At 39.4% G+C, this 14,501-nt stretch overlaps 1 protein-coding gene across 4 annotated transcripts in view; it reads right to left on the bottom strand.

Annotated features, from left to right (window-relative positions):
* LOC122930441 (nitric oxide synthase, inducible-like) overlaps window positions 1-14,501 on the bottom strand; it is a 424,300-nt gene that overhangs the window by 37,581 nt on the left and 372,218 nt on the right. For 2 of the 4 annotated variants that reach the window (XM_044283851.1, XM_044283852.1), the window contains exon 5: window positions 1,100-1,281. In XM_044283851.1, the coding sequence (XP_044139786.1) occupies window positions 1,100-1,209 (110 nt within the window). In that variant the 5' untranslated portion in view covers window positions 1,210-1,281. Of the gene's footprint in view, window positions 1-1,099; window positions 1,282-5,017; window positions 5,231-14,501 lie in introns of those variants that run through there. The other 2 variants (XM_044283854.1, XM_044283853.1) reach the window with 2 other exon arrangements.

The following is a 14,501-nucleotide window of genomic DNA, read 5'->3' as shown; positions in this document are numbered from 1 at the left end:
TCTGATTGTAACTAACCCGAATGTTGAGAGGGAGTAAGAGATAGAGTCTGTTCCAGTCAATTAGAGCACTTTTGATTTGGGTCAAATTTACTTGAATCCGAATCTAATCGGATGGCCAATTTAGTCAAATTGTACTCGAATACAATTATAAGGAACTCACTCATCTCTAACTGCAAGGTAGCAACAACATTTTTCTCCATATGAAAACTTTGAGTGACAGTAAGGGTTCATGCCCACAAGTGTAAGGGCTCAATGCCCATGCTGCGGACCGAAAATAACGGTCCACAATACACCGGCACTGGCCATGTGCACATCGTTTTACTTAAATGGGTCTGCGATCTGCAACATGCAGCCAAAGATAGTACTGAGTGCCTACGCTCGTGGACATGAGCCCTAATGCTACAAATTTGTGAAGGAACGAGGGATGAGATGCTTAAGGCTAGGTCTACACGACGACATTTGACAGATAGGGCACAACTACACTGCAACATTTGTCGTGCAACTTTTTATTGCACTAATGTTGCGCAACAATTTTTATAATGGCAGTCTACGGTGTCGCACTGCAACATGTGACATGCTGCGACTGCGTCGCGACAGTCGCAGAAAAATCCATCTCAAATGGATTTTCTGCGGCTGTTGCGTCGCAGTCGCAGCATGTTGCAGTGCGACACCATAGACTGCCATTATAAAAATTGTTGCGCAACATTGGGGCGACAAATGTCGTCGTGTAGACCTAGCCTAACTCCATTGATCGCCCTTTTCTGACATAACTGCATGAATCTGGGTTTTAATCGCATATCTATTGCCTAGAATGTATAAAATATGGACAATAACATATAATATGCCCAGGTTATACCAGAATACATATCCTATAACAATAGGAAATAATATCTTCAACCTGCATAGGTTATTACACAGAAAAACATTAACTGTAGAAAGGTTATTATTGAATGACTAGTCAGAGAATGAAGGCAAGTGAGGAAATGTGAGTAATCATTGTAAGATATCACTGGAGAGTGACGACGGTGATTGCCGTCTGATCAGTAGAATTCTTAGGGCATGATACAATGAATGGACATGACAGCGATATTCTTCTTACCTGAGATGCTTCTCATTTTTGGGTTCATTGTTGTTCAGATCGGTTACATCATATGTGTTTTTTTTCCTAATGAGCCCTCGGTTTGTGAACTGCTTCCATGGGCACAACATTGTTCAAGTATCACTGATCAGTCAGATGTTACACGAGGTGCAAAAAAAGAAGTCTCTCCAGGGGCTGGTCTTCTGCATAAACAAATGGGATCAAGTTTGAGAGAAAAAAAAGAAAAAAAAAGTTGCAGCTATTAGTCCAGGAAACTTTATTTTTTTTCTTCTCACAGTCATAGAGAGCGACATCCTCTGCACTTTAAATACATGACCTTCAAGATTAACCGGGCTGCTGTAAAAAGTATATTATACTAAAAAGCTCATTATCACTTCAGGGGTTTCCTACGTGTAGCTTTTTTTTTTTGTCTTAAAGTGTTGACTCTGAAAATGAGTCATCTAAGGGTTAATTCTGAAACCATAAAATCGTATGGGGGAATGCTGGCAATGGGACAAAAACTACAACTTTGATTAGGGCTGGGGGAGACATGGAAGAACTGTAAGTCCCAGGATACCTATGGGCTATGCGTCCTATATAAACCATGGAATGAAGATAGGTCCGCATGCATCGGTTACATTTAGTATATTATTAGTAAGCTGGAACTTGCAATATTCTTTTGGGGTATGTTCACACATGACGAATTCAATAAATGTACATAGGTAGCAGGGCTAAATTGTTTATTTACAAACGAGTTCCTTTTCCTGTACGGTTCTACGGAAATAACTAAAACCAGCTCTGCTACATCTGTGTATGTCATCGTACATCTACAGGACATAATACGTTTCTATATTCTTTTCCTTGGAACTCATCAAATTTACTCACAAATTTACTCACAAATATCTGAACTTACAGGATAGTACAGCATTGTAACTTATGTCTATGGAAAATATGAAACGCTAGGACCAAAGTGTTATTTTTAATGCTACTAGTGTTTTGAGTATAAAAGAATTCCTCGGATCTGAAAATGTATGCAATTTATGCAAGCTATGCAATCCGTTTCTGCAGTCTTTAAGATCTCTGCTTGCTGTTATGCCATAAGAACCTTCTTAATATCTGTCCTATCATGTGATACACAGGTGCAGGGCTTTCTACAATAAAAAAACAGTACTCAGGACTTCTAGTCTTCTAAAATAGGTGTATGAGATGGGTATAACCCTTTAAGCTCTGTCAGTTTAAAAGTGATGGATTGGCTTATTCCAGTCCACAGAGGAGCAATATGGAAATATTCACATCCCTGTCTTGTTCCTTCTTCATTATCATTCCAATCAAGCGGAAGAAGGAATGTTATCACAGCTCTGCTATGCTCTGCTTCTTGCTCAAGGAATAAAAAGAACAACCGTAAAAATATGAGAGAGTAATAAAACATGATTCAGTTGTAGCAGAGCTGAATGTGTCATGAGTCACAACATATACTGTGAGTGCAGTAAAGTGAGTCAGTGATCAGCTTAGGTATAGCAATGGATGAGTTATCTGATCATGGCCACAACAGCAAGTTTAAAAAAAAAAATTCAAATGCACCTTTTATGTAGAAGATGCCCCCCTACCACCACTGCATTCCGCACCCTGTGTCCTCCTGGTGCCGGTCCTGTGTAAACTTGTGTAGTGACATGATAATTATAGGGTGATGTCATGTTACATGACCGTGGCCAGTATCATGTCACTACACTGTGGTATGACACTGGGGCGATACCGCACTGTACAGGATGCTTCTGAAATAGTTTCACCTGTATGTGCTATTGAAGCCATGCTGCTGGGGTTTTCTGAAGGACCCTTTAAGCCTTTGAGATGATTCCATGCAGATCATTTTTTTCATTGAATTGAATTACCACATTAGAAACATTTTTTTTCCCTTAGTTTGAAGGTTTGTTTAGTCTGATAGCTTGAAAAGAAATCAGCTCCACATACAATGCCCAGACTGGATCTGCAGTTTACAGTACAGTGAGGTACTACATGTCCTGTCCGGCTCTGTACCTGTGCCAGGACAAACGTCTCCGATAGGAGGATGACTCCATGTTATTTTACTGGTACACTTGGTGTAGTATACAGGACCCTAAAGAAGCTCCTGTCCTCTACATAGCAAGTGATTTACAGCTTCCAGCATCTATTCCTGTTATGTGTAGGGACTTGCTTTATCTGTCTCAGTTACCTGCTTTTTTTTTTTATCCTCAGCCTTTTGGAACCTTTGGAACCAATTACTAGTTTTTCATATAGTTATAGACTCAAGATACAGTTTTTTTTAACTTACAATGGGCGACCCAGAACCAATTAATATTGTAACTAGAGAGACCTCTGTGTGTGCATATATATATATAATTCTGTATGTGCAGCTTTAACAGATAAACCAGTAGTCTTATCTATGTAATATATATATATTACTTACAGGCAATAAATGAAATCAGGCAGTGTACAGAATGCCTAAAGTATTCGGGAAAATTATGAAATGCTCAATATTTCCCAGGCATTCTATATAAAGCCTAAAGGGAAACTGGCAAAGCATAAAATTCTCCCTTCCAAAGGCCAAACGCCATGATATTGCCCATATACAGAGATGGTCTTGTATGAAAAAGACAAATGCAATTCAGCCATTCTAGCCTTCCTTGTTGCAACATGTGCTGAAGATACTTGTATCTTTCTCTTGTTCTGTTTTTCCGATATTTTATGACAAATATAATTTATTTAACATTTCATTTTTTTGCATTTCTTTCATGTTCACATCAGTAAAGGCTTCTTAAAAATTCATACTTTGCTTATAGATTACTTGTCATTCTGTATAGATAGATAGATAGATAGAACATAGATAGATAAGAGAGATAGATAGATAGAAGATAGATTAGATATAGATATATTCACATATCTAATTCCAGCATTCATGACCTTTTCACTTAAAAAAAAATGTAGAGCTTCAGTTTAACATTTTCAAAATGATTTGTGAGTGGAAACTAATTAGTGATCCTTCTGTTTCACTAGGGATTTAAACTGGTTGAACTGGCTGATATATGACATACAGCTTGTCAGAAAAGCCCAAAAGTCAAAAATAGTTGGGGTAAAAGTCACTGATACGGTATATCAGCTTAAGAAACAATAGAGGCCATAGATGGAACAGAAAATTGTCAGACTCAAAGTAAAATATGAGAAACGTAAGAAAGAATAAAGTAAAAAAATTAAGAAAAGTTGTAACTCAAGGGACCTCTCTGTCTCTGACTATAAGGGATAAACTAGTAGTCTTCTCTGCCAAAGACATAAAGGACAAACATTACAAAATCGTGCCGTTTATCTCTTTTAATTTTTCCCTCTTTTACTTTTATTTTTTCCAAAGGTCATATATATCACTTACTTTATTAAACAATATGGGAGACATGTATGTTCTGATAAAACAAGACCAAATACATGCAGCTTGGTGGAGCTATAGAAAAGCAATTTGCAAAATTAAGGCTAAAACTTTAAAATGTGTCTGGTAAGGAATGGGGTGGGGGTAAAACTGTTGGTCTGGAAGTGGTTAAAAAAATAAATAAATAAATTATAGATAAATATATAATACAAAATAAATAAATATATATATATATATATATATATATATATATATATATATATATGATTCCAGCATTCATCGCCTTTCTACTTTAAAAAATGTATGGCTTCAGTATAATCTTTTATCAATTATTATTTGTAAGTATGAACATTAGTGTTTTTTCTCTTTCACCAGCAGTTTGCACTGGTTGAATTGACTGATGTTTGACATAGAAAGCTCATAAAAGCCAAAGTAGAAATAATAATATAAAAGATTCAAAGTAGAAGTAATAATATATGAGAAATGTAAGAAGGATTAAAGCAAAAAAATGAAGACAAGTGAATGCTGTTGGGCAGACTTCACCTTACCTGCTTGTTGCTTTGGTTTATCTTTTCAGAGTGTAGAGAAGTGGATCACAGAACTCTTATATACTTTCTACTAGTCATTATAATGTAAAACAGGGATTACCCCAAACATGGAAGGGGCAGAACTCTTTAGTTTGTATGACTGCTGGGAAAATCCTATCATTTCTTGAGAATCTTACTTGTTCTATCTTCCTGGAGGCCAAAAGAAACTGAAGGTTTTTTCAGGCTTAGGTAACAAAAATGATTCATGAGCCACCATAGGCATTAAAATAGCTCGTGCAGCAGCTGTCAAGGCGTGACTATGATTTCCCAATTCTGGCAAATTGCTGCCTCATTTAATAATAGTATGCGTGTCAAGGTATCTGTTAGGTCTCTTTTACACGTCATTGGTTCACTGACTTGTGCTGTCTATGTTTTCCACAGACTACTCATGTATCCACTGACTTTAATGTGTCTATTTACATATCAGTGGTTTTCCACAGACAATGGTTTGGTGGTGACACCAGGGAAGCATGGCCTATTTGGTCTGCGATTATGGATCCCTCATGCACATCATATGGGTCCCTGATAACCACATACACAACGTGGATGCTATCTGTGTTTTTTTCCATGGTTTTCATAGATCACTGCAGGAGATGCTCTGGAAACTAATTCATAGCCTAGCAGTGTCCGTGGAATACACGGATCCTTCACAGACATCTACACAAATATAATGACTGACACAAAAGGCGTTAGACTGGCGCTAGAAGTTTTATTTTGTATGTTGACAGATGTTCCCCACAGAATTTCAAACTGTGCAACTAGTAAATACTTTCATCCACCACTAGATGTCACCAGCTTACATGAGGAACATAGAGACATATCGGAAAACAATTTATTTACAGTGATTCTGTCACCTGGATTGTAGTGACAGAGCTTTTAACATCATCACATCAGTCTGCTCGTTTTGTATTAAAATATACTAGTATTACTACTATACTTCTACCCTAAGTGTTGTCCTTTGTTTAGAAAATCACTTTTATTAATATGGTGATTACCTGAGTAAGGAGCCCAAGGGGCTGTCCCTCCGGCCGCTGGTGCCCAGACGCGCCGCTTCTCCTGGAGCCCAGCACCGCTCCACTGCTAATTTATTAATTCCTGATTGCCGGCTGGCGCATGTGAAGTGCGTCCTGTGAGGCCGATTCCAGGCGCACACATGTGTATCCACGGAATGCGTTCGCTGAGCCATAAGCTTGCGCATGCGCCGTGGATACACGCATGTGGCTCTCAGCCCTCTAGCACGGCACCATGCCTCAGATCCCAAAACAGAGACACCTTGCTGCTGAGCCCAGCTGTCTTTTAAGGACAGCTAGGTATTGTCAAAACCCTGACCGGCACTTAAAATCCAGTCTGGTGTTTGACCCCACCTGGCTGCAAATCAGCCCAGCAACAGCACACCCTGGGAGGAAAATACCTGTCCTCCCAGACCATACCCTTCACTGTGTCACAACTGCTAGAGAATAAACTAGTGAATATACTGTATACTGCTAGTGAATGGACTGGTGTATATACAGGTGTACTTCTAGAGAACGAACTGGTGTATATACTGTATACTGCTAGAGAATAGACTGGTGAATATACAGGTGTACTGCTAGAGAATGGACTGGTGTATATACTGTATACTGCTAGAGAATGGACTAGTGTATATATAGGTGTACTGCTAGAAAATGGACCAGTGTATATACTGTATACTGCTAGAGAATGGACTGGAGTATATACAGGTGTACTGCTAGATAATGAACTGGTGTATATACTGTATACTGCTAGAGAATGGACTGGTATATGTACAGTGTACTGCTAGAGAATGGACTGGTGTATATATATAGGTGTACTGCTAGAGAATGGACTGGTGTATATACAGGTGTACTGCTAGAGAATGGACTGGTGTATATACTGTATACTGCTAGAGAATGGACTGGTGTATATACTGTATACTGCTAGAGAATGGACTGGTGTATATACTGTATACTGCTAGAGAATGGACTGGTGTATATACAGGTGTACTGCTAGAGAATGGACTGGTGTATATACTGTATACTGCTAGAGAATGGACTGGTGTATATACAGGTGTACTGCTAGAGAATGGACTGGTGTATATACTGTATACTGCTAGAGAATGGACTGGTGTATATACTGTATACTGCTATAGAATGGACTGGTGTATATACTGTATACTGCTAGAGAATGGACTGGTGTATATACTGTATACTGCTAGAGAATGGATTGGTGTATATACTGTATACTGCTAGAGAATGGACTGGTGTATATACAGGTGTACATCTAGAGAATGGACTGGTGTATATACAGGTGTACCGCTAGAGAATGGACTGGTGTATATACAGGTGTACCGCTAGAGAATGGACTGGTGTATATACAGGTGTACTGCTAGAGAATGGACTGGTGTATATACTGTATACTGCTAGAGAATGGACTGGTGTATATACTGTATACTGCTAGAGAATGGACTGGTGTATATACAGGTGTACTGCTAGAGAATGGACTGGTGTATATACTGTATACTGCTAGAGAATGGACTGGTGTATATACTGTATACTGCTATAGAATGGACTGGTGTATATACTGTATACTGCTAGAGAATGGACTGGTGTATATACTGTATACTGCTAGAGAATGGATTGGTGTATATACTGTATACTGCTAGAGAATGGACTGGTGTATATACAGGTGTACATCTAGAGAATGGACTGGTGTATATACAGGTGTACTGCTAGAGAATGGACTGGTGTATATACAGGTGTACTGCTAGAGAATGGACTGGTGTATATACTGTATACTGCTAGAGAATGGACTGGTGTATATACTGTATACTGCTAGAGAATGGACTGGTGTATATACTGTATACTGCTAAAGAATGGACTGGTGTATGTACTGTATACTGCTAGAGAATGGACTGGTGTATATACAGATGTACTGCTAGAGAATGGACTGGTGAATATACTGTATACGGCTAGAGAATGGACTGGTGTATATACTGTATACTGCTATAGAATGGACTGATGTATATATTGTATACTGCTAGAGAATGGACTGGTGTATATACTGTATACTGCTATAGAATGGACTGATGTATATACTGTATACTGCTCGAGAATTATTGCAAACCAAATTTTTTATTTTTTTTGCACTATTCTCACCACTTTTACAACAACAAATTACCAAATGGTACACCACGCATCAAATACCCAAAAATCTTCATTGTTAGACAATATTATATAAAATATATCAGAGCGGGGCACACATCCTATAGATATTTATGATGGGAATATCCATTTGAGTCAGCAGTTAGCTAAGGTTTAAGCAGCCTAAAGCTTGTATATAGAATATTACCCCTTTTTGCCATGAACCATCAGTATTTCCGCTGCAGTAACCCATCGTTTGCATACTGAAGACAGTGTACGACTACATTCACATACATGGCATAAACTTTAGTACTCTGTATTGGCAGGGGAACAGGGTACCAGAGTTTGCTGTCTCCGGCATAGCTGGACACAGCAGAACACTGCCGGGTACCCATTGACTATAATGGGATCTGACGGAGATCCAGCCACTTTCTGCCATAAATGTCAGAATTCGGCTGGACAAAAAGTCTTGTATGCAGTAATTTTTGTCCAGCTGAAAGCCCGCATTATTGCAGTAAGGCAGCCAGATCACCATCGGATCCAATTATAGTAATTGAGCATCTGGAGTTGAGTATCTGTCTCTGGCTATGCCGGATACAGTTAACTGATGTACTCTGTTCCAGAGTTTATGCCGCATATGTGAACATAGCCTTATATGCTAGTACAGAGAAGACTAATATTTAAGAAGCTTGTCTATTTTCCAGTGACAAGCATCTACCGTGCCTACAATACACACACATAACCGGATGAGTGATGGGGGGTTCCTGCATCTATAATAATATGTGTTAGCACATCTCTAATAGAAGAAGGAAATGGATGAATCTGGGAACCTTTATAAAGAATTTGCATTGTTACTAGTGGATGCGGATTTAGCATAACCTGAAACATTGTTTTTCTTTCCATTCCATGTTACTCTTATTATTAGACCTCACCCAATGTACGTTAATTACTTACCAAAGTGCTATTTTTAGTCTTTGACTAAGAGGGGCGAGACGAATAATGGATTACACAATGTTATGTTATGATGTTTCAATAGTTCCTTCTTCACATGTTCCCCAAATACCACAACATATCTTATCTTTTAGTTGCCGTGGCTGAGACATGGTTGGACTCTTCACATGACTGGGTTGTTAATATTGAGGGTTTTACACTATTTAGGAAAGACAGGGTCAATAGAAAAGGCGGTGGTGTGTGCCTGTATGTGAGGAGTGATCTGAAGACAAGTATGAAAGAGGCAATTGTGGTAGTGGATGGTGAGGATGTTGAAACCTTATTAGTGGAAGTTCAAAGGGATATAAAAACGGAAAAAATAATACTTGGTGTAATCTATAGACCCCCTAACATCACAGAGGAGATAGAAACACAACTGTATAACCAAGTAGAGCGGGCTGCACAGGCTGGTACAGTGGTCATAATGGGACTATGGAAGATTTTAACTTCCCAGACATTGACTGGGGTCATGGTTCCACCTCATCCGCAAAGGGGAGAAAATTCCTCAACTTGCTGCAGGACAACTTTATGGGCCAGTTTACAGAAGCTCCCACTAGGGAGTCCGCCTCTGCGGACAGGAATAGGACATGTTCTATTTTTTTTGCAGGGCCACGGGATGGAAGTGCGGATGCGGACAGCACACTGTGTGCTGTCCGCATCTTTCCTGGCCCCATTTAAAATGAATGGGTGTGCACCTGTTCCGCAAAATTGCGGAACGAATCCGGACCCATTTTACGGAGGTGTGAATGGACCCTTAGTTAAATAAGGCAAATGTGAACAACTCTCCGGGTCCACATGGATTACACCCAAGAGTTCCTTAAGAGCTCTAAGTTCAATTATTAATGTGCCCCTGTTTATAATTTTTAAAGATTCTCTAAGTATTGGTACAGTGTCAAGTGATTGGCGCAAGGCAAATGTAGTGCCCATATTCAAAAAAGGATCTAGGTCCACCACAGGTAATATGGTTTGCAATTGGATTGAGAATTGGTTGAAGGACCAAGTTGTGTTCAATGATTCCTGTTCAGAATGGTCCCGGGTTATAAGTGGTGTACCCTAAGGTTCAGTGCTGGGTCCTCTATTATTTAATTTATTTATTAATGATATTGAGGATGGGATTAATAGCACCATTTCTATTTTTGCAGATGACACTAAGCTATGTAGAACTGTACGGTCTATTGAAGATGTCCATAAACTACAAGCTGACTTGAACACTCTGAGTGATTGGGCATCAACTTGGCAAATGAGGTTCAATGTGGATAAATGTCAAGTTATGCATCTTATGCCCTAGGGCAGGGATGGCCAACCTGTGACTCTCCAGCTGTTGCAAAACTACAACTCCCAGAATGCCCAGACTGCCTACAGGTATCAGCCTACAGCAAAGCATGGTGGGAGTTGTAGTTTTACAACAGCTGGAGAGCCACAGGTTGGCCAGCCCTGCCCTAGGAGATGTAGCACTGGAAGAGAAGGATTTGGGTGTCCTTGTAGATGATAGATAACAGCATACAATGTCAATCAGCTGCTTCTAAGGCCACCAGGATATTGTTGTGCATTAAACATGGCATGGACTCACGGGACAGGGATGTAATATTACCACTTTACAAAGCACTGATGCGACCTCATCTGGAATATGCAGTTAAGTTCTGGGTACTAGTACATAGAAAGGACGCTCTGCAGCTGGAAAAAGTACAGAGGAGAGCAACTAAACTGATAAGGGGCATGGATGGTCTTAGTTATGAGAAAGAGTAAGATAATTAAATTTATTTAGTCTTCAGAAGAGAAATAAAGTAAATGACATTAATGCTTAGGAAAATGTGTAGAAATCTGAGTCTCACTTCCTTCTAGGATTCGCCTATCCCTTGGTTGAACTTGTTGAACTTGATGAACTTATGTCTTTATTTACTATGTAACTATGTAACCCCTTTTTAATATAAAAAATACCATTATTTTCATATGTAACAACATAAATTAGCATTGTTATAAGGGACATACCATAATAGAACCTACACATATCTAATAAATAGGTTGATTAATGGATGTGAGATATATACGGTACTGTAGCTGGAAGTCTGTTATTGACAGATAGGTAGATAGATGAGAGATAGATATGGGATAGATAGCTAGATAGCTACTAAATTTACTTTTACAAGTAATAAACACATATGATGCCTATACTACAATCTAATCATCTTCTCTGTTGAAGCACCTAAGTGCCCATACACATATGTCTTGAGATTATGCTAGCTTTCCTCTTGTGTGGTGCAGAAATTCATAAAGAAACTGAAGTTAGAACAGATTGCATAGTTTTTCTAAGGGATTGTTCACAACTTCATATACAGTTGCAAGAAAAAGTATGTGAACCCTTTGGAATGATATGGATTTCTGCACAAATTGGTCATAAAATGTGATCTGATCTTCATCTAAGTCACAATAGACAATCACAGTCTGCTTAAACTAATAACACACAAATAATTAAATGTTGCCATGTTTTTATTGAACACACCATGTAAACATTCACAGTGCAGGTGGAAAAAGTATGTGAACCCCTAGACTAATGACATATCCAAGAGCTAATTGGAGTGAGGTGTCAGCCAACTGGAGTCCAATCAATAAGATGAGATTGGAGGTGTTGGTTACAGCTGCCCTGCCCTATAAAAAACACACACCAGTTCTGGGTTTGTTTTTCACAAGAAGCATTGCCTGAATGATGCCTCGCACAAAATAGTTCTCAGAAGACCTACGATTAAGAATTGTTGACTTGCAGAAAGCTGGAAAGGATTATAAAAGTATCTCCAAAAGCCTTGCTGTTCATCAGTCCACGGTAAGACAAATTGTCTATAAATGGAGAAAGTTCAGCACCACTGCTACTCTCCCTAGGAGTGGCCGTCCTGTAAAGATGACTACAAGAGCACAGCGCAGACTGCTCAATGAGGTGAAAAAGAATCCTCGAGTGTCAGCTAAAGACTTACAAAAGTCTCTGGCATATACTAACATCCCTGTTAGCGAATCTACGATACATAAAACACTAAACAAGAATTGATTTCATGGGATCATACCACAGAGGAAGCCACTGCTGTCCAAAAAAAACATTGCTGGCGTTTGCAGTTTGCACAAGAGCACCTGGATGTTCCACAGCAGTACTGGCAAAATATTCTGTGGACAGATGAAACCAAAGTTGAGTTGTTTGGAAGAATCACACAACACTATGTGTGGAGAATAAGAGGTACAGCACACCAACATCAAAACCTCATCCCAACTGTGAAGTATGGTGGTGGGGGCATCATGGTTTGGGGCTGTTTTGCTGCATCAGGGCCTGGACGGATTGCTATCATCGAAGGAAAAATAAATTCCCAAGTATATCAAGACATTTTGCAGGAGAACTTAAGGCCATCTGTCCCCCAGCTGAAGCTCAACAGAAGATGGGTGTTGCAACAGGACAACGACCCAAAGCATAGAAGTAAATCAACAACAGAATGGCTTAAACAGAAGAAAATGCGCCTTCTGGAGTGGCCCAGTCAGAGTCCTGACCTCAACCTGATTTAGATGCTGTGGCATGACCTCAAAAAAGCGATTTACACCAGACATCCCAAGAATATTGCTGAACTGAAATAGTTCTGTAAAGAAGAATGGTCAAGAATTACTCCTGACCATTGTGCATGTCTGATCTTCAACTACAGGAAACATTTGGTTGAAGTTATTGCTGCCAAAGGAGGTTCAACCAGTTATTAAATCCAAGGGTTCACATACTTTTTCCACCTGCACTGTGAATGTTTACATGGTGTGTTCAATAACAACATGGTAATATTTAATTCTTTGTGTGTTATTAGTTTAAGCAGACTGTGATTGTCTATTGTTGTTACTTAGATTAAGATCAGATCACATTTTATGACTAATTTGTGCAGAAATCCATTTCATTCCAAAGCGTTCACATACTTTTTCTTGCAACTGTATATCCGCCGCACACCTGCACAACTCTCCGACAGGCTGTTCCAGCAGAGAATGCCAGGAATCAGCCAGACAAAATCCATCCAGAATCCCGACATGTTTGCTGTGGAGCAGCCGGATCTCTACCTATTCCCAATATAGTCAGTGGGGTCTGGGGGACAGGCGGCACTATCCAGCAATGCTGGATCCAGAGAGCCGTGCTGCAAATGTGAAACTAGCCTTACTGTATGATGCCAGATAGTGTCAGACAAAAAAATGCTTCAGGCTGTGTTTTTCTGTCCAGCCCTAAAGCTCTTATAAATATCTATAGATCAACATACCAGATACTGCTCGCCTACCCATATTTGAACTTGGCGGGCATTTTCAGCTTTAGAAGAAGATCAAATTCAAATGGTGCCCATTGGAGCTGTAGGCAGGATGCTCTATGCTTTGCCAATTTTTCTCTGCCAGCAACATCAGCCCTTTGTGTTAAACAGCTTTCTAGAGTTCCCTGACACGTAACACCACTAAACGCTGCTACTTCAGGACCATATATGGCTGTAGATTTGTGATGAATTTTGATTGACACAGTGATTTTTTAATGTAAAAAAGAAACTTACTGATTGGACCTTTTTTTCTTTTCCACTCAAATAACATTTCTATTCTTAATCGCTGAACAACAGCATGACTGAGAGGGCTAAGATGTTTCTACAGCCTTCTGACATAATACCAAAGTATGCGATGTCCTGGATATAGTAAACTACAAACAATAAATAGGCTGGGACCTTCCCCTTATAGAGATAACTGCCCGTAAACATGTTTTAATTTTGATGAGTACAGCGGCAATGATATGTAAGGTATCGAACTAGAGGTGAGTGAATCAATTCTAAGCAAATCAAATTTGGCTCCATTTTTCTAAAAATGTGGAATTCGATTTGGATGTATATCTGAAAATAGTGACCACCATTTGATAGGTCAGAAGACAGAGAAGAAGGCATCTGCAACCTAAAAGGGATAATTTGTGGACCATGTTTAGAGATACCTGCCCGTAAACATGTTTTTATTTTGATGAGTACAGCAGCAATGATATGTAAGGTATCGAACTAGAGGTGAGTGAATCAATTCTAAGCAAATCAAATTTGGCTCCATTTTTCTAAAAATGTGGAATTCGATTTGGATGTATATCTGAAAATGGTGACCATCATTTGATAGGTCAGAAGACAGAGAAGAAGACATCTGCCACCTAAAAGGGATAATTTGTGGACCATGTTTTAATTTAAAGGGGACCTAAACCTTTATTGAAAGCATAGAAGGTTGTCACGAGGGTGTCAAGAGCCACATCTGACTCCGTTATCCCCGGGGTCAGGAAGTCGCAGCGGGTGGCTGCGCGCTCTATG

Source organism: Bufo gargarizans, chromosome 3 (genome assembly GCF_014858855.1).
Source record: "Bufo gargarizans isolate SCDJY-AF-19 chromosome 3, ASM1485885v1, whole genome shotgun sequence".
In the NCBI taxonomy this organism is placed as follows: Eukaryota; Metazoa; Chordata; class Amphibia; order Anura; family Bufonidae; genus Bufo; species Bufo gargarizans.
Note: the sequence above shows the minus strand (reverse complement) of the source record. Positions and strands in the feature narration are given on the sequence as shown.